Raw genomic sequence first — 20546 nt, 5'->3', positions numbered from 1 at the left:
GCTGCCCCGGGGGGCTTTCCTCCACTTTTCCCCCTCTCCCAGTCTCTGTCCGTGGGCTGGAGCAGCCGTTTCCCTGCTGCTTCCCAATCTGCTCCTCAGGTTCAGCACCGTGGAGCCTCTGCTGGGAAGGAGATGAGCTCCTGGCCACCTCGTGTTCAGCTCCCAGCTTTGTTGTGTTGTCTGTCTGCTACCCCGTGGATCCGATTTTCCCTCCCTTTTTCTTAAGCTAAACAGGTCCCTGTTGGTTGTTGGTTGGTTTTTTTTTTTTCAATCTAAACCCTCTTTCAACACCTAGCTCAGAGCCGTGCTGTGTCCCGAGGGCACTGGAGCTGTTCTGCACTCCCCAGTTTCTCTCCCAGGTGAAGCAGTGGAAGGCTGGGGCTGGGCTGGTGGGTGCAGAGGAGCCCAGGAGCTGCTCCCTCTGTCCCTGCTGGGCTGTGGGACACGGGGGTCGTGAGTGAAGAGGGATGGGGTGTGTGTGCTGGGAGTGAGGGGCTGGGAGGGGATCAGCTGCCAGCAGCCAAACTGGGGCTTGGGCACGAGTCATCTGAGAGGTGTTTGGTAAAAATGTCCTTGTCTGCTCCTAGTTCTGCCTCCTTTGCCAGGGACCATGGAGACTCGGAGACAGGGATATCTCTCCCTGGATTATTTTATGTCTCTGTCACTGGTGGGACTGGCAGACTCTCTGAGTCTCCACATGATGTCCCAGGTCCTTAGGGCAGGGGTTATTCACACGTGTCTGCCTCCTGCACGCTGCCAGCTGCTCTGCCCTACTTGGGCACCGGTGTTTTACAGAAATCTGTGAGTCCCAAGTTACCCATGGGCTGCATGGGTCAGGCTGGTACTGATGGAGCTGGGGGCACTGCACACTCTCTAAATCATCACAGATCCCAGCCTGGAGTCCAGGGATGCTCCGTGTATTTAACTGAGGCTTCCCTGCCCTTAACACCCCTGGATACATCTGCTTTTCCTCTGCCTTAGAGTAAAGCTGTTGTTTTGAAGGGACCCCTTCAGTGCTTGGAAAAACTCCACTTCCAGGGAGAACATGGAGTGGGAGTCCCTTTGGAGCAGGGTGTTTGGCTCCTGCAGTTCTCCTGCCTGGAAAAGCCTCTCTGCTCCAGCAGCCTCTTCCCTTCTGCTGGGGATGGCTGCCTGGTTTCCCTCCCCTGGGAAGGAATGGGATCCTCAGGCCACCAGAGCCTCTGGGGTCTGCATCTCACGGGGCATCCCTGCCAAAGCATCTGGGGCTGTCTGTGCACAGCAGGATTTGCTGGCTCTGGTGGGACCTGTGTGCCAAGGGTGCTGGGGATGGAGTGGGTGTGCTGGGAGTGGGAGGGCTGAGCCCCTTCCTCCTGGATCCAGCTGCTTCCCCCCTCCCCCCAGTGCTTGCTGCCCCATGGAGCTGCTGCCCCTTCCCTTCCTTCCTGAGCAGATCCCAGGCCACACTCTGGGCTGTGGCTTCTGGCACGGGGTTCTTTGGTGGCTTAGAGGCAAAAGCAATTGAATTCTGTCAAAAGTGCTCCCTTGCTGGTTTTACCTTTTAAAATGTGCAATTTTTGTCCTGCTTTAGAGGTCTGGTTTCCTTGGAAGTCGGTGTGGTGCTGGAGCTGGGGAGGGGAGGGTCAGCTGCCAGCTGTCACATCTCACCTGGGGGCTGGTGCTGGGGAAAATTCTCCATTTGATAAACCAGAAAGATTAGCAGAAAAGTGGGCATGAGAGATTTGGGATTTAGGTAGGATTAAGACGACTCAGGTGCCTGCTGATAGCTGATATTTCAGCAGCACTGCATCTGTGCTGGAAAATGCTGCTCCCTGGCCTGCCAGCTGTGAGTGCAGAGCAGAGCAGCACAAATGGAAAGCAGGGTTTGGGCACCTTCCCCATGTGCTTGGGTGGGTCACGAGGAAAGGCATTGCTGACTGCATCCCACCTCCAGCCCTGCTGCAGTGGGGGTTGTGTGAGCCTGGCTCTTTACCTTGGCTTAAGTCTTCATCTCTTTTTCTCTCTCTCTCTCTTTCTCTCTTTTTCTCTCTCCCTTTCTCCCTTTCTCCCTTTCTCCCTTTCTCCCTTTCTCCCTTTCTCCCTTTCTCTCTTTTTCTCTCTCTCTTTCTCTCTTTTTCTCTCTCTCTTTCTCTCTTTTTCTCTCCCTCTTTCTCTCTCTCTCTCTCTTTCTCTCTCTCTCTCTTTTTCTTTCTCTCTTTCTTCTCCTTCGTTCTTCTCTTTCTTCTCTTTCTTTTTTAAATTAGCTTCTGTAGAGTTAAGTTTACAGAGGTTGTGTTATTGTTGTGTTTCTGCTGAGATTATTCCGTGATTCTATTAAAAAAGGGCAGATTTAGATGAGATATAAGGAAGAAATGTCTTATGCTGAGAGTGGTGAGGTGCTGGCCCAGGCTGCCCAAGGTGGTGGATGCCCCATCCCTGGAAACATTCAGCATGAGGCTGGGAGCAGCATCTGCTGGAAGATGTCCCTGCTGACTGCAGGGGGTTGGGCTGGATGACCTTCAGAGGTCCCTTCCAAACCATTCTGTGATTCTCTGGGTGTCTGCAAGCTGGGGTTTCAAAATACAGACCAGGAGGGAGATGATGTGGGCTGGGTATCTTGGCCTCCTCTCTGTGATTTCCTGAGCCCTCTGCAGGCAGGCAGGGGGGGCTGGCCCTGCATCCCCTCCCTCCCAGCATCACTGCACCCCCCCAGGAGCAGGGACCCCCCCCTTTGCCTGGTGGGGGTGTTACCTTACCCAGAGCTGGGAATTCATCCCCAGGAGCTCGTGTGCTGCTTTGTGCCTGATTAACCTTTATCACTGAGACAGCTCAGGGGCTGCCTTGTCTTTGGTGGGCAGAAACTCAGAGGTTTTGACATGGGGCTGTGCTTGGCTGCTCCCTGCTCTGCCTTGTGCATAAAAATTCCTTTCCTGGGTCTGTCTTTACCCTGGGAAGTGTATTTACCCTTGCCTGCTTCCTCTGTCTCTCATTGAGATAATTATTGTTTTTAGTGTCTAATTACTCCTTTACTCTACATAAAGCCCAGTGATTTGAAAAGTCTCCTCACTTTGAAAGCCCTGGAATCACGCAGCAAAGCACAGGATTACTCACAACAGGACAGTGGTTTAATAAAATTGCTTTTAATCTAATAATTTTTAATTGCATACATTAATTTTCCTCTGGCTGCTTTGAATTAATTAACATTGCATTTATAGGCCTGGGTTTGGAAAAACTCAGGTTCCCCTGCACGTGCTTTTGTAGGCTCCTTTTCAGCCTTTACGAGGTGAATTGGGATGTTTGCATGAGTAATTTCCTAATTAGATGAGATTTAAGGATTGAGGAGGCCACGGGCGGGCAGGAGGATGCCGTAGGGAGGCAGCTGGATGTGTTAAGGTTAAACATCTCCTCTTGTAATTGAGTCAGGATTTCCTCTGGTAGCCTCAGGGTCCTGTAAAGACATTTTCTGAGGTTTCCCTCTGATTATTCAGCCAGTGTTTTCAGTGTGTTGGGCAGAAAGTTGGTTTTGCTCATAGGAGAGAGATGAAAGCCAGGGTCCCACTTCAGAGAGCAGCACTGGCAAGGTCAGACTTGCCCAAGAGATTGTGTCTGTACCACTGGTTTGGGTTAAAAACCTGGGGAATGGAAAGTGTCCTCAGCCCCCTGCTTCTCCTTGGCACTGGGAGCCAGGGCTTTGGCACCACCCAGCAGCCATCCTTGCCTCCTTTTGATTGCATCTTGGGGATCAATGGAAAATATTTTATTATGCCTTTTGTCTCCGCTTGAAATCAAGCTGGAAACTGATAAAATAAAAAGGCTATCTTCTAAGATGACAGTTTTATTTCTGTAGCTTGGGAGAAAAAAAAAAAAATCATTCTGTGCTGGCTATAAATATTAGAGAGGACACATCGGGGATTTATGTAAGATGAATTCCCACCCTCCCCCTTTCTCCTTTCAGGATGGAGAGGAGCCTGCACCTTAAGGTAGTACCAAAGTGAGGCAGATTTTTGACATTGTGGCTTTAGATAAATGTAGAAGTGGATTCAGCATCTCTCCTCTCCTCTGAGGGGGAACTGAATCCCAGGGGTGTTAAAGGTGATGCTGGGACACAGAGCAAGCACTGGCAGTGAGGAGCAGCATCAACCAAACCCCCTGGAGCTCCAGCAGCAGGGCAGAACCTCTGCCTGCCTCACAAACCTGGGCACCAAGCACCCGGGGTAGATGCAATTTTTAAGTTTTTCTGTCCCCATCTTCTTGCCCGACCTCATTATGGTGACAATGATTCCTTGGGCCAGCACGTGTGTTAAAAATCTGCTTGTGCTTTCTGTCCCAAACACTGGGGGACCTTCCCAAAGGTTTTTTATATCTTTACGATGGGGTTGCTTTTGTCTGAGTTATTTTTTCAGCACGTTTTGTGATGGCAGAAGGCAGGCAGTGCTGCCAGGCTCTGCACAGGAGCTGCCTCCAGCGGGTCCCCTGAAGCTGATAGGCAGTGACAGGGACATCTTCAGGGCTCCCACCACCTTTTGGGAGCTGAGAGAGTCTGGAGGGGAGCAGCTGATGAGCAGGTAAGCCCTGCTCTGCTGGGGAGAGCTGTGCTGATAACCCCCAGGCTGGCAGACCTCCTGGAAATCCCCCTCAGAGATCTGGGTGCTTTATCTCAGCACCCAGCACAGCCCCCTCTCTCTGTGCCCTGGCTTTGGCTTCCAGGCTTTGTGGAACTCCAGTTCTGGGAATTTCTTTCCTATTTTGCTGGCAATCCCCTGGCTTTCTGGCAGGCGTTTGGCTGGCCCTGACTTGTCAGAACACCTCAGACAGACTTTGCAAGACTCCAAAGCCCTCCTGGACTGCAAGGTGGAGGACTCTGGTGATGCTGCCCGCCCTGAGGGGGCTTGGGGCTGGATGGCCCCCACCTCCATTCCCACTCCCAGCTGGGATGGTGCTTCCCAAGTGCTCCTGAGCTCAGCAGAGGTGGGGGCTGGGGCCAGTCAGAAGCTGCAGAGGGGCAGCACGGGCACAGCTGGAGCAACTGGAAGGGGAAGGTGACCAGGAGGAGGTCCCTGGCTGGCCACTTGTACATCTCGTGCTGGGAGCCACATGCCCTGGAGCTGGGCACAGCCCATTCCATGTGCTCCTGCCTGCTGCTCTCTGGAAAAAAGCACTCGGGGAGAAGAAACCTTGTGAACCAAGAAGTCCCTGCAGCAGGAGGTACAAGAACTGGGGCTGAACCAAGGAGCTGTGTGGCTGCCAGCCTGCTCGCTCTGCTTGGGCCTTCATCCTCCATCTCCCTGATGTTACCTTTACCTGGGCTCTGTGTTGTCTGGTGTGGGGACCCTCACCCTGCCCTTGGAGAGGTCATTTTGCTTTTGGGTCGCTGTGCTTGAAATCAGGGATTTCCACAAAGAGTTGTTGCTGGAGGGGCAGCTGGGGCAGGGTCTGTGCATGAAAAGGCTTCTCAGGCTCCTTTTGGGAAGGCCTCATCTTAGGTACCCTCCTGGTTTGCTGGGTCACTCTATCTGCATGTTTGCTTTGGGGGTTTTGTTTGGCTTTGACTTTTTATTTTCATTTTTTCACCTCCTAACTCCTACCATGGGTGGCACCGACTCATATTTTGCATCAAAATACTTGAAAAAAGAGTGAACCACTCCACAGCCTGCTCCAGGAGGAGCAGCACCTGCCCTGGGGGTTGCCTGGGCTGTGCTGGCCATGCCTGGTACCAGCACCTCGTGTGGCCATGGCAGCCCAGAGCAGAGGCAGGAGGGAGGAATCAGCTCCCAGGGCTCTGGGGAGGTGGAGTGAGGAGCTGTGTGAAGATCACGGATGCATTTTGGAGCAGAAGGTTGACAAATCCAGACTGGAAATGGGCTGTAGGCTAAGACATGGCCTTACAAAAAAGGAGAGGTGCAGTGGTGTGGAAGGATGAGCTGAGGCTGCCTGGGACAGTGTCTGATGTCCAGCTAGAGTTAAATCCACTCAAATGGTACCCCTGGAGTTTTTCTCAGAGCCTGGGGGATAAGTGTCTTGCTTGGTGCTGTAGGAACATGCAAGAGCTGCCAAGGTGGAGGCTGATGGATGTTCACCTTGTCCTCCCTGAAACCTCTGGTAGAGGGAGGAGCTGGGAAGTGTTGGCATTTACATGTATTTGGCTTTAATGTTTTATTTGGCCTGACGTTTATTAAAAATGTAAATCTGCTTCCTTAGCAAATGAAAGTTAAACGCCAGGAAAAACTGTCCCAGCAGTTGGAGGATGGGGAAACAGGAGAGGAGTGAGAGGCTCTGGGGTCAGGGTCTCTTTGGAGAGGAGAGGCAGGGGAGCTCAGGCTGAGTGATGGCTCTGAGAGCAGGGAGGGTTCATCCAGCTGTGAGAGCAAAGTCCTCACGTGCAGCTCATGGAGCTGTGACACGTGTGTCACAGGCAGGGACTGGGCACAGTTTGTAGCTGCTGCAGTGACCCAGCGTCCACCTGTTATTAGCTACTGCTATTATTATGATATTAAATCATGACTTGCAGCACAGGAAGTTACAGGACCCTTGTTTTGATTGCTAGGAAAATTAAATAAGATATTTGGCACGTCTCCCTGCTCCCGAGCTCCCTGCTGGCTGCAGAGGCTGTGGCTCAGCTGGATCCTTCACTGCTTCCCAGGCTCCTGGCCCTGGCAGTGATGGATCCTGAACCCCTGGGCAGTGGTCACCCCCACACCCCAGAGTTTTTGGGTTCTTCTGTCCCCCAGCTTTGCAGAGAGGTCGTGGGTGCCCTCAGAGTCCCCCCTGATGCTTGTTGTCGGCTGCCTCCAGGGGTGAGAGGGAAGAGCAGGGCAGGGGGCAGAGCCAGCCAGGTCCAGCTGGAGTGGAGAGCTCTGGGGATGCCACATGGCTGAAAGGAGCATCCCAGTTCACACCATCAGGGGCTGGTGGGCAGGATGGGAAGGGACAGAGCAGCCCTGGTGATTCCCAGGTGCAGCTGCCTGCATGAAACACCCGGCCAGAAGCAATCTGGGAGAGCTCTTCAGGAGGTGAGGAGCAGGAGCAAGGAGGAGCCTCTGGGCAGTCCCAGCGGGGTAAAAACTCCCCAGGAAGGAGGGAAGGCTGAGAAGGTAGAGCCAGGAGGGTCCCCCAGGAGCAGCCACCCTGTGCATGGCACAGCATGAGCCACCAGTCCCTGCATTCCCATCTCATCCCTCCCCTCCAGTCCCTCCCATGGCTCAGCGGGAGGGCTTGGGCTGCTCTGGAGCTGCTCCAGGAGATGCCATCACCTTGCAACTAACACTGCTCATGCGTGGCCTTTTTCTTTTCTGCCATTTGCTGCGTGGTGAGGCTGGGCAGGGGCTGCAATCCCCCTGCCTCTCCCCCCACCCACCATCCCTTCTTTTCTTCCCCTCTCATAGTGTGGACGCAATGCTGAAAACTTCGACCGCTTTTTCACTCGCCATCCACCCGTCCTAACACCTCCTGACCAGGAAGTCATCAGGAACATTGACCAGTCAGAATTCGAAGGATTTTCCTTTGTTAACTCTGAGTTTTTTAAATCTGAAGCCAAGAGCTCAGTAGCTGTGTAGAGCTCACTCCTCCATCTCTATCAGCCGGTCCCAACCGCCGGGGTGGTGACGTTTTCCATTGCAAAACCTTGCATTCCTGGGGTTTCTTTAGTACAACTACTAGAGTGACCAGATCTGAAAGCCAGAGGTGTCTTCAGGTGGCTTGGGACGTGCCTGAGGGCTGGGTGCCAGGGGGTGATCACCACTCTGCATTTGGAGAAAATGAGAGCAATGAGGGGAGAAAATGAGGGGAGGGGTGGGCCATGGCAATCAGGAGAAATCTCTTCAGCTTTGATTCCTGCTCTTCCCTTTTCTTTAAATATAGTTGTCTTTAAATATACTCATGAAGGTTTTACCCTTCTAAGTGGCGAGTCAGGGGTTCTCAGGCAGGTTTCTGCTCCCAAAGCCCAGCAGTGGCTCTGGGGAGCTGAGACCCCAACTCCGGCTCCTTTTCTGTGCTGTCCTGTTTGGTGGAGCCTCCAGCAGAAGCTTTGGCTGTTGTGGGCTCACACATCTCTGGGCATGCACGGTTCTCTGCAAGGGGTGAGAAATTATGGGGGAAGCCAGATCTGTTTGCAAAGATTTCTCCTGATTGTGCAATATTTTAAGTAGCACTTTTAAACTCAGAAGCAACGTATCCAGTCGTAAAGGGGAAATTTGAAAGATGCAAAAGCTTTTGAATCCATGGTCACCCTAGTGAACACCACACACCATTGGCTCCCCTAAAAAAACTTTTTCGTTCTTTTCAAATGCCAAAGCAATTGATTGAGTTTGTTACCTGTGCTTTAAATGTGTCAAAAAAAAAAAAGGTATTAACACAAATGGGATGCTATTTAACTTTGAACAGTATTGTGAGTTCTGATATGAAGCTTGTATGTTCAACTAATAGCCCTACTTTAAAAAAAATACTGTTAGAGATTTGAATGTCCTGGGCTTTGTTTCTGGCATCAAAGAAAACATTTCAGGAAGGATGAATTTCTCTCGGAACACCACCAGTCACACAGCCTCCTTTTATACTGTCCTGCAGATGTTCGTGGGCTCTCACTGTATCCATCTGCTTTCAGCTGTAACGTGCCAATTTTTGTTTTTATTTTTATTTTCCAATACCGAGCATAAAATAAAAAGTGAGAAATAATGTCAAAGCAACCTGCATGTCTTTGGCAATAACGAGTTTCTACAGCTTTGGTTTGGAGCTGCCAGGAGCACCGAGAGCCGGGGCTGCCCCACGCCGAGGGTCCCCAGCGTGGGGGTGCCCAGGAGAGCAGAGCAGGCAGAGGTGCAGCCCACACCACCCTGCAGCCTCCTGCATTGCCACGGGAACCACGGCCCATTCATCATCTGCAGCATTTGTCCCCAGCCCAAGGAGCAACGTGCTGGAAGCATCTTCCCCGCAGGGAGCAGACACCGGCTCGGGCCGCTCCAGGATGGATGGGAAAGGAGCTTCCCTCCCATCTCCCTCAGGGAAAGGACAATTCCAGGCATCAGGACAGCACCGTGTGGTGAGCAGAGCTCTGCTGCTTGGGGATCTCCTCAGCTACCCTGCATGGAGACGCTGGCAGTGCTGGGGAAAGCTCCAGAATGCCCGGGACTCACTGCCCGCCCAGGAGCAGCTGCTGGAAGCAATCGGCACTTTCAGCTGAAGAGGGATTGCACCTTCCTCTGAACCTCCCTTCTGAGCACAGAACCTTCTCTCTGAGCACCTTCCTTCTCTCCTTGGAAATTGCTTCTGCTGAGTCTCTGCAGCCCTGAGCTCTGCAGGATTGATCTGAAAGGCACTGATGGGCAGCACCAGCACCGGCTGCTCCCCAGCATCCTGGGGTCGGGGATCAGAGCCATCTCCTCGTCCAGGGACAAACTCTGCTCTGACCAGCTGCTCCCTCCTCTGCTCCTCATCACCTCCCAGACTCCACGAGCCCTGAAGAATCTTTCAGCCTCGAGCAGCCCTGCCTTCCCCTCTCCCTCCTTACCAGATCCACGTCCCCTGCCTGCTCCCAGGCTATTTGTCATCTTTGACAGAGGCCAAACTGCCACTAATTTCAGATAAAACTCAAGGTAAGGAATCAGCAAACCCTCCTTGCCATGCCCTGGCTGAGCACCCCCCCCCCCAGTGCTGTGTTCTCCTGCCCGGCCCCTGGAGGGGGGAGCTGCCAGAGGATGCTGAGCTCGGGGGGTGCCCTCAGCCCCCTCCAGCCACATCTCAGCCTTTGCCAGAAAGCAGCAGGAGGTTTTGCTGACCAGGCTGGGCACTTGCCCTCTCTGGTGCCATCAGCAGAGGCCACTCCAACGGGCTGGGGACCATGGTGACAATTTGCAGCAGCCCCAGCTGTGAACATTTCATTCCCCTTTGCAGCCTCCCACAACGTTCCTGGCTCAGGAGGATGGTGTTGGCTCTGCACGTGTCAGTGTGGTGGATGTGACCCTCCAGCACCATTTGGTACCAGGCTCAGCTCCTTCCTTCTGCCCGTGCTGGGGCTGCAGGAGATGAGCCCTGTGCAGCCACCTCGAGTCAGGCTCTGGGCAGCAAGGGGCAGAGCTGCTCCCTGGGGACCTGCTGCCATCCATCCAGGTGGGCTCACACTTGTGTTTCAACCACTTCACCCTTTGCCTCTCAACTCTGCACCTGAAGTCAGCTCCTTCCCTGCTCTCTGCCCCCAGATCCACCTCGTCTTCTTTCTCTGTGCTGGGAGAGGAGCCCAGCAGGGACTGGGATGGTTCCTGAGTGTCTCTGGTCCCGAGGCAGAGCCCCAGCTCCTGCTGGCACCCACAGGCACCCACAGGTCACAGCCTCACTGGACAGCACGGCCACGGCCTGGCTCTTCTCCCACCTTTCTCTCCTCGCTCCTTGAGATCCAGCCCTGCTTTTCTTCCCAGCTGTCCTTGCCTCGTTTTCCATCTGCTCTTCCCTCCCAAAGCTGAAGCCATCCCAACAGGATCCCAGCTGCAGAGAGTGGAGGTCCTGCTCATCTGGGGCTCATCCTGGGGGCTCATCTCCAGAGGATCCATCCAGCTGCTGGCAGGAGCAGGAGGATCCTGCCTCTTGGCCGTGCTGCCAGCTCTGCCCTGGTGTCCCTGGGCAGGTCAGGGGGAGCAGAGCTGCTCCCGGGTGTCAGGACGATGGGAGCAGGGGGCACAGAGCAGACCTCATGGTCCCTCCTGTGGCACGTGTCTGGTGCTGGTGTGGGACCCCAAGGATACCCCCAGGGCTGGAGCAGGGCCCAGGCAAAGCTCCTGGTGCTGCATGGCCAATGTTGGACAGCAGAGTCTAAAAATAAAAAACTCCCCATTTTTCAGGTTTGTTCACACGTGCAACAGGGTCACACCAGGGCATGGTCACCTCCAGTGCAGCCACTGGGGCTCAGTGGTGGCTGCTCCTGATGGTGACAGCACAAAATCTGGTGGATAAAAGCCTTGTTCTGCCTTGTTCTCCAGCCTCAGGGTGGACCCTGCAGGTCTCTCACCTGTTACAACCATGGCCATTCCCCAGCCATGGGCTCTGCAGTGCCAGGTGACCAGTGCTCACTGGGACAATAATTTCCTTTTTCTTTTTTTTTTTTTTTTCCCCATTTTTTTGGCTTAGATGTTGCTGCAAAGTTGTTGTTCTTATGAAATTAAAATGAGAAGAGGTTGCGTATGTGGGATTTTCATTCTTTATAGGTTTGAACTCCTGTATGTTTTCTATATCCAACCCTGGAGCAAATCACATCCTCACATCAGCAGAACACCGTGTTGGTCAATACCATAGCACAGCATAATTTTTAAAAATCAAGCTTCAAGCCAAAGGAGCTCTTACAGCTGGTTACTTTGTGCAAATTTTGAAGTGTTGACTGTTCCCTTCCCTCCCCAGGCATCTTGCTGCCTCCTGTGTACCAGTTTGCAGTGATGGGTTGCATGCTCTGTTGCTCTCTCTTGCAGCAGCCAGGACAGGAGGGATGCTCAGCCTGGGAGCACTGCAGCCCTCCCCCATGCCCTGTACTCTCCCTGTCTCCCTTTCCTGTCTGCTTGTGTGTTTCGAGGTGTTTGAACCGGTGTTGTTGTGCCGTGGGGGTTGTTTGTGTTGCCCAGGGGCTGTGGCTGCTTCTGAAGCTGGTGTGGGGCTCCCCAGTGCTGGGCACGGAGCCTGGGGACAGCAGAGCTCTCCTGGGGACAGCCGGGCTCCCACCTCGGGTGCTGGCTCGTGTTCCCCCCGGTTGTACCACGTTTAACCCTGTGCTTTCCATCCAACAGAAGGACAAGCGAGACACTTCCAACTTCGACAAGGAGTTCACCCGGCAGCCGGTGGAGCTGACGCCCACGGACAAACTCTTCATCATGAACTTGGACCAGAACGAGTTTGCTGGATTCTCCTACACTAACCCTGAGTTTGTCATTAACGTGTAGCCCTGCAGCCTGTACATAACCACACTCGTCTTCCGGGATTAGCAGCGCAGACGTCCACACCCCCACGCGAAACTCGCCGAGCGCTTGGTGTAGGAGGCCTTCCCGTGTCTGTGTCACTTTGCTAGCTTGGTTTCCCTCCTGGAGAGTGTCTGGGGTCCGAGTTAACAGTCAGTAATACTTCTAGGAGCTCTAGTTGGTGGTGACTAATAGCGTTTTTAAACGGGAAAATACCAAATTGCTGCGGTCTTTGTCATTTTCCACGGGGGATGCTGAGATCCCAGCGCCCCGGAGCTGCTCTCACACCCTTTCTGTTGAATGCTAAGCATGGTTGATATCCTAAAACTCTTGTGCTGAAGCTTGCCATGACTGTGAGCTTGTCTTAGAGGAGCCTTTTGTTCAAGACATGGATACATTTGGTCAGTGTGGAAAAGTCTGCTTCTAGACATGTATTGTTAAAGGCGTTGTACATCCCCCCAGCCCAGCTCTCCTCCCTCTCCTCTCATCCGTCCCTGCACTCAGGCACCAAGGCTCCAAACCAATCCCATGCCACTTCTTGTAAACCAGAGCAAATCTTTTTTTCTAAGGGAAAGGTGGGAATTAATTTCTTTTTTTTTTTTTTTTTAACATCTGGAACAGTTTGCAGTTTTGATACACTCTGTCAGCACGCTCATAAATCTTTCTCCTTATTTTTATTTTTTTTTTTTCACAAGCAATGCTGAAATTTAACAGCTCTGTAAAGGATATTAATATTCTACCAAAACAAAACACATTTATATTCTCGGTTTACAATTTACCAACAGAAAACCTGCCCGCTATGAAAGGGCTGCACTGAGGGCTATTTATAACAACAACTTTTCTACTTTACACCCTCTGCTCTTATTGTCAAGGCTCAAACCCCATGAATTTCACAGGCATCTTGATTTTTATCTGGTCTCAGCCAAAACTCCTGGAGATTTTATTCAGCAAGCCAGGACCTTCAGCATCATTTAAAAAAAAACAAAACAAACCTCTGAATCAGAAGAGGCAATTCCAGCAGCTGCTGAGGAGGCAGAGCCAGGCAGGGGCTTTGCTGCAGGGTGAGCCCCAAGGCTGAGCATCCCTGGAGCCTCGGGCTGTTATTCCCCTCCCAGTACACACCAGTTTGGCTGGTTTGCAACAAACCCCTCTTGTGTGTACCTCCCACTCAGCCCTGCTGTAAATACCCATTGCTCCATGGCTACGGGAGGAAAAGGGTTGTGGGTGGGGGGATTTTATGAATCGCCAGGAATCCTATAAAGAAAATTCTGGTTTGTAGATCTTTTATAGACATCAAACTCTGCCTTTTGAAATTATCTTATTCTCTTAATGATTCAATGTGGGGTAAAAAAAAAAAAAAAAAAAAAGCTGCTAGAAGCTAAAGGTGATGTCCTGGCATCCTCACCCCAATATTCCATTGTGGGGGATGCGAGCCAGGAGGCCACAGCCTCAGTACTGAGCTGGGGGAAACCCAACAAAACCCAGAAAAACTGCAAATTGTGCCAGATGGAGGAGAGGGTTTATGAGATGCTCTGCATCAGCTGAAGCCCAGGGGGAGCCTCAGGCTGGGCTGGGTTCTGGGGAGGGTCCTGGTGACTCCAGCACACGTTCCAGAAGATGTCTCACCATCCTCTGCAGACCACAGCTGATGTTCAGAGCATGTGTGTGGCCATCACTTCCAAACCTGTTGCTGCAGAATTAGTGTTACTGCGGTAGTGAATGGTTTTAATTTCCTTATTTTCAGCCCTGAAGCTGCTCCCCGGGCCTCTCCAGGAGGCTGCTCCCAGGTCCCCGTGCCCAGGGGGGCTGTGGCCGGGCAGGGGGGCTGCGGGGTGATGTCTTTTCTGTTTGGGATTTGGTGTGTGTTGGGGTGACACTTCCACGTGGAGCAGGTGCTGTGGAACCCCCGAGAGATCCGGGAGCTTCCGTGGCATCTCCAGGATCCGTGGGGTTGAGGTCCATGCTCCCCGGAGAGCTCAGCAAAGGCTCAGGTCCTGCTTGCAGGACTCACACCTTGAGTATTTCTGGTGTTGTCCATTCTGCTGCTTGCCAAACTCTTATTGCAAGGTTTATTTCCAGGTGACCTCTTTCTTCTGTGGGGAAACGTGAAGTGGGACGTGCCTGGCCCTGCACAGACACTGGGATTTGTCCCAGCTCTCCCAAGAAAGGGCAGAGTGACAGTGGTTGAGTCACCCTTGGCTGTGATGTGATGATTTCATCTCCAGTGCTGGCTGGGGAAGGGCAGAGCTCCAGGAGGATGCAGAGAGGAGCCAGCCCCTGGGTGCTCTCTGGGACCATCCCTGGGGACAGTGGGAGCAGGCGAGGCAGGAGGGTGCTCAGGGAGACCCCTCAGAGGAGGCTTTTGGGGTGCACCCTGTTTGCTCACCAGGTGCTGCTGGAGGGGGTTTGGCTCCAGGGCTGGTGTCCCACATGGAGTGGTGGGATGGGTGGTGGGTGCAGTGGTGTCAGGGTGGGACCCAGAGCCCCACACCCCCCCCAGGAGAGGCTGGAGGAGGGACAGAGGAGGCAGAACAGGGAGTCACCCCCATCCGTGGCAGGTCCTGACCCTTCCTGCCAGGCTGGATCACACCCCAGGGTGTCGGGAAGTGGGTGGGGGACTCCTGGGGGGTTTCCCCAGAGGACAAGGGTGGATTGGGATTGGACATCCCCCCCTTTGCTGCAGGGTCTGGGCTTTGGAAAGGAGCCCACGGGCAGGAGAGCTGAGGCTGCTGGAGGTGCTGCTGTTCCCCATCCCTGTCGGGGGGATGGTGGGGCTGCAGTGCCCCTGCTCCCCCCTGTGCACTCATCTTTCACTTGGACATTTTGCCAAAGAAAAGGAGTTAGCTCAGGCCTTCTGCATCCCTGGTTTAAAGCTCAGCCCAGCCTGAGCCGGGTCCTGCAGCCACGGAGTGCTGGTGGAGCTTGAGTGGGACGTGGGGACAGCAGGAGAGCCCCGGGGACTGGGGACAGCCTGGGTCAGGCAAGTCCAGAGGAGGCCATGGAGGTGACCCAAGGGCTGGAGTCCCTGGGACACAGCCAGAGCCACCTGCTGTAGCTCCAGGACAGCTTGTGCCCAGGCTCCTGAACGTGGGGACAGGACTGTCCTGTCCTGGAGCATCCACCCCTGGCAAGGGGATGTGCTGCTGCTCAGGTCTCTCCTGGCAGGACATCTGAGCAGCCTTCTCTTGACAGGAGAGCTATCACCAAAGGAGTTATTGATCCATTTAATGCATTTAATAAAATAAAATAAAATACAAATAAAAATGCAAGGCTGCAGACTGCCCAACCCATCTGAGTATTCTCAGAGAGAGGAAGGTGAGGAAGCCTCGGGGCAGCAGATGTGCTCTGGTGCTTGTGGATCCCGGGAGCTTTGACCCAAGTGAAGCAGAAGGGTGGTTCCTGTCACAAAGTGTGAGGATGGAGCTGTTCCAGAGGCAGGGATCACCTCGGGAGGGTGGAACCAACTCCTGCTGACAAGTGCTGCAGCTTCTCTGCTCTTGCAGAAGCAGGGGAGCCCCTCAGCTGCAACAGCAAAAGAAGCAACCAGCATCTTGCTGCAAGGGTGGAAGTGTCATCCAAGCTGTTTACTTCTGATCACGTTCAAAGTGGCAATTAAAACAAGGGAGAGAAAAAAACACAAAAAACAAAGAAACAAAACAAAACAAAACAAAACAAAAAAACAGGAAAAAAAAAAAAAAAAAAAAAAAAGAAAATGTTTATTGTTGAACAGTTTGTGTTTGTGAATTTGATTTCACCTGCAAGTATTTGATGACTTTTCTACATCCTAGACTACCTGCTGTGTGTTGTCAAAGGATTCTCATAAAAACCTCCTTTTAGATGGGCATATACTCTTTATTCTATTTGCTGCATGTATGAAAAAAAAATAAAATATATAATTTTAAAGAAACCCTGAGAGCCTGACTTTCTTTGCCAGCAAGGCTCCAGTGGCCAGCAGCACCTGGCTCTGGCTGGTGGCCACCCAGCCACCCATCTGGTTGCCCAGGGGGCCCTGCTGGGCCCTGTTACAGCAGCAAACCCTGGGGGCAGCCGTAAAGCTGCATTTCTGTACAGCTGGAGGGGATGAGCAAAGGGTCCTGCCCGATGCTGCAGACCTACAGAGCCATGGGGAAGGTGCAGGCTGGGTGTATCTTCAGCTAATTGCTAATTGAATTAATGAATTAACACCCATACTCTTTCCCCAGCCCCTGGGCACTGGTTCCCAGTAGCTCCTGCAGGGCTGTGGGGTGGGATGAGGAGTGGGGGGGGGCTGCCCCACAGCCCCTCTGCAGCCACTGCCCAGCCAGGGCTGGGGAGGAGCAGGCTCAGGGGGGTTTGGGGCTCTGCACCCCCCAGCACCTGCACACATTCCACAGCTTCCTGCTCAGAACCACCTTTGCTCCATGGAGGAAATTTGCTCTTTGAGGGACTGTCCTTGTGAGAGCTGGTGAGCAGGTAAGAGAGGGGATTCCCCCAGCACTGGGGACTGGGCTCAGCCTTCAGCAAGGAGATGTCCTCCTCTCTCCCCCCTAGGGTGGGTGGTGACCATGGGACCACCCAAATTCACATGGGGATGGAAAAGTGCAGGGCTTGCCTGGCCCTGCCACGGCTGGTGTACCCCAGCACCTCTCCTGGCTGTGCCCCCCCAGCCCCTGCAGATGGAGCAGGGTGGGCTGTGGGGCTGTAGCCAGAAGGTGTCCCACAGCCTCAGTGCAGGGTTTTGGGGTGTCTGGTTGAGCTTTCCCCAGCTCTGCTGATGTGCCCATTCCCAGCAGGTCAGAGATGCTCCTCAGAGCCAGTTATCCTGGCTTGTGTAAGTGAAACATTTGGTTTTGTGACACTTTCCTTAATTATGGGAGCTAATGACAAAACCATTGTGACAAATGACTCAGCTTTTGATAGTGAAGTTAATTAATTCTGAAGTTAGAGTCTCCATTGGAGTATCTGGAAAAACCCGATTAAGAAGTCTACTTGCCCAGTGTAACACGGGCAGAAAAAACCCAAGTCAAGTCCCTCCAAGGTGCCAGATAAAACCCTCCCCAGCACTGCTCGGGGGTGATCCACTTGGAGTGAGGAGAAGACAGGCCAGACATCAGCACTGCCTTTGCCTCCCAAGCTGTCCTTCCATCCATCAAAGGCTCCAGGAGGAACACAGCCTCATTAATGTTGGAAAGGGTGACCAGGAGGAGCTTTGCGTTGGGCTCTGACCTTCAGAGCTGTCTCCCTGAAGCCATCTTTCATCTCCTCCATTTGCATTACAATCCTGTTTGCCTCATTATTCGGTACCCACTCCTTCTTCAAAGGATTTAAATCAAATCAATTAAATTGTGGTGGGTCGGAGCAGCAGCAAACCTTTCATGGTGGCTCAGCTTGGTCCAGCAGGGCTCAGATTACAAAATATCTTTTAATCTCCTGCTGTTTGTTCTTTCGGTACTGCTGGGTACTGCTGCCTTGTAGAATCCCTTTGATACTCTTACTCCTCTCCCATCCATCCCATGCCAAAACGCTCCATGTGGAGGCTGCTCATTGACCTTGGGGAAGGGATCCCCCAGCTTCCCTCCTGCAGGATGGGGATGTTCCCAGCAAGGTTGTTGAACTGGGAAGCATCCGAGCTGGGTGCCAGAGCTGTCCCCTCGGAGCCAGCACGGAGCAGCCTGGGGAGCCCTGTGGCACTGCCTGAGGTTTTGCTGTCCCCTGCCACCCCCTTCCCTCTCCTGGACTGGCTTTGCAGGTATTGCAGCTGCACTGGTGGGGCAGGGCAGGGGGGTGTGAGGAGGCAGAAGCCTGGGCAGGGCACAAGAAGCTGCCCAGAGCATTCCCTGCGTGCCCCAGGGGCTGCCTGCTGAGTGCTGGCCCTGCGCAGCCCCTCCTGACCTCCCTGAGCATCTCCCCAGAGTGAAGAAGAATGGGTTCCTCAATGGGTTCCTCTTCCTCTCCCCTGCTACTTTCACTGCTGCTGAACTGTCACAAGTCCAGCAAGGAGCTGCAGAGCTGGTAGGTGACTGCAGCAGCTCCCACCAAGCCAGCTCATGCCACACGCTCTCGGGCTGGTGGCATCCGTGACATCGGTGCCTCGTGTCACGGCTGGGAGAACCTCCCTGACAGCAGTGACATGTCACCCAGGGCCAGCCCAACCTCACTGCTGGGGTCCTGCTAGAGCCAGTGGATTGCAAGCAGCACTTCTCCAGCATGAGCAGATATAAATAATCCCCCCTGTAGGAGTGGGGAAGGATGAACCCGTGCCAGGGGCTCTGCAATCCTTATCCCCCTGCAGCCCCTGGGAGCAAGGAAATGAAGTAAGGACTGGGCAAGGCTGGAGCTCAGCAGCTGGCTGCATTGCTAATGACCTCAACTTGCCTTGTCTCAGAGCCTCTCTTCCTTCAAGGAAAAACCTAATCCAGCTAGGGATTATTTCTGAGTACTTACTTTCTGTCACTTTGCCAATTTAAATGCAGCAGAGCTTTCATCGCTGGATTTGGAAGGACAAAGCCTAACAGATCTCAGTTTAGGACATTTTTGCCTGCAAGGACAGCTGTTTTTTTGCACAAGTTGTATGATCTTCGCAGCATAAGCTGGTGTCTGTTGTTTGTTTCCACTTGGCAGAACTTGAAAGGGCCCAGGTCCGTGAGGAGGTGGGTGATGATGATGATGGGGAAGGCAGGGAACAGTCAGGTGGGACAGGACCTGAGCTGGAGCAGCCCAGGCTGCACGGGGCAGGACATGGGGCTGTCACCACCAGAGCCACTGCTCTCCAGAGCCCGAGCTATGGCAAGGTCCCCTCATTCTTCTTGGCTGCAAATCTCAGTGAACCCCCTGCAGAAACTGGGCAGAGCTCCAGGGTCACTCCAGGGACTGGCTACTCCATGCAACAAGTGGTAAGAGAAGTCCAGGGCTTGGCCAGGGGTGCCCCTGCCACCAACCTCTATGAGGGCCAACGTGATCCCACGTGGACTTTGATTCGGTTTGAGCTCACTTTGTTGAAAGCCAAGGAAACGGAACATGTGCACTCTGCACACACCTACACACTCTGTGTTAAAATAACACAATTAAGGCTGCAAAATCCCCCACTTGGAACGCAATTTGCAGCCCCTTCTCTGTAGGTGTGAGATATCTTTGCTGCCTCCCCCCTGGATGCCTTCCCCTGTGGAGGGGGGGCCGGGCAGGATGCTGCTGGCAGGCACTGCCCCACGCCTGGCACTGCCCCACGCCTGGCACCAGAGGGGTGACAGGATGGGGGGAGCTGCCCCCGAGCAGAACCCAGGTCTCCCCTGGCATGGCACCCAGCTCAGGAGCAGCATCCCAGGGCAGCAATGGGTGGGGATCATCTCAGTGTCCAGGCTGTGACACCAAGGTGTGACCGTGGTGCTGCCAGTGCTGGTCACACCAACTGGCCACTGTTTTGCCTTCCTCAAAACCTACAGGAGCAGAAACCCGGTGATGTGGCTCCGTTGGATGCTTCCAACCATCCAGAGCACCGCAGCTCTCCAGGCGGAATCTCTGGAAAAGCAGGAATTGGTGCTGTGCAGGCAGGAGAGCTGGACAGGCTGCTCCCACCTCCAGCCTCAGCTCGGCACCGAGGTGGAAAATGAAGCAAAAATCCTGGAAGGAATCAGGGGAGCCTCGGTGCTGTGTGTGGCTGGGTGCTGGGCAGCCAACCCCCCGGCCCTGCAGTCAGCCTGCCCACCTAATGAGTGTGCACAGACAGGGTGATTTAAAGCTGAGGGGGCTACTTAACTTCTATACTTTTTAATTTCTCACTATCTGATTTTTTAATGTGCTGTGTGCATCTTGGGAGTAAATACCTAGTATTTACATGTGAGAGCTTACAAATGAGAACTGTGGAAGCACACTCTCAGGTAAATCATATGCTTTCCTGGCTCACCCATGGCCCTTAAAAGACTATTAATTTAAGAGGTGTGTATATTATAGGGCTTATTTGAAAGGTCGCATGAGTCATAAGCTCATCCAACTGGCTGCAAAAACGCTTGAGAGCGATGAGGAGACAGCAGAGAGGGAACGAGGGTTTGAAAGGGTGGCAAAACCGTTCAGGAGCGTGATGTGGCAAACACCCCAAGGTGCAGCGCCCGTTTGATGTCCCCGGCCTTGGCTTCTGTCCCTCGCGGCTCCCGGCACAGCCTGGGCACGGCACCCCCCAGCCCCGCTTGTGCGGAGCTCCCGAGTGCCCGGTACCGGGGCAGCGGTTCCAGTGTCGGGGTGGACCGGGTCGGTGGGGGGGGGGGGTGGAGCGGGGAGCCGAGCTGTCTGTACCGGGGGCTGGCAGCGCGTGTTGGCCCCCCGAGATAGGGTCCACTCGGGATGGTGTCCCCCGGGATGGGGTCCCTCGGGATGGGGTCCCCCGCCCGGTCCCGCTCCCCCACAGCAGGCCGGGTCCCGGTCTATGGCCCCTAACCGGGGCAGTCCCTTCCCGGTTACGGCATCCCGGGGAGGGCTCGCCCTCCCTCTCCCGCCCCGAACCGGGGCGCTCCCCTCCCGTTCCCCTGCCCCCCCACGCACACCGGGGCAGTCCCCTCCCGCTCCCGGCCCCCCAGGGCTGTGCTCCCCGCCCCCGCCCCTCCGTCCCGCTGCCCATCCCCGGGCGGTGCCCCCGCTGCCGCCGGTCGGTGGGGCGGTCGGGGGGCGGTTTCC

At 54.0% G+C, this 20546-nt stretch overlaps 2 protein-coding genes across 15 annotated transcripts in view; one reads left to right on the top strand and one right to left on the bottom strand.

Annotated features, from left to right (window-relative positions):
• Positions 1-12895, top strand: part of PRKCB (protein kinase C beta) — an 84286-nt gene extending 71391 nt beyond the window's left edge. For 2 of the 4 annotated variants that reach the window (XM_071760553.1, XM_071760556.1), the window contains one exon: positions 7362-8657. In XM_071760553.1, coding sequence (XP_071616654.1) covers positions 7362-7532 — 171 coding nt within the window. In that variant the 3' untranslated portion in view covers positions 7533-8657. Of the gene's footprint in view, positions 1-99; positions 1996-7361; positions 8658-11735 lie in introns of those variants that run through there. The other 2 variants (XM_071760554.1, XM_071760555.1) reach the window with 2 other exon arrangements.
• ARHGAP17 (Rho GTPase activating protein 17) overlaps positions 1-20546 on the bottom strand; it is a 268089-nt gene that overhangs the window by 163617 nt on the left and 83926 nt on the right. The gene's annotated exons all lie outside the window — the stretch shown is intronic.

This window comes from Heliangelus exortis, chromosome 17 (genome assembly GCF_036169615.1).
Source record: "Heliangelus exortis chromosome 17, bHelExo1.hap1, whole genome shotgun sequence".
Taxonomy (NCBI): Eukaryota; Metazoa; Chordata; class Aves; order Apodiformes; family Trochilidae; genus Heliangelus; species Heliangelus exortis.
Note: the sequence above shows the minus strand (reverse complement) of the source record. Positions and strands in the feature narration are given on the sequence as shown.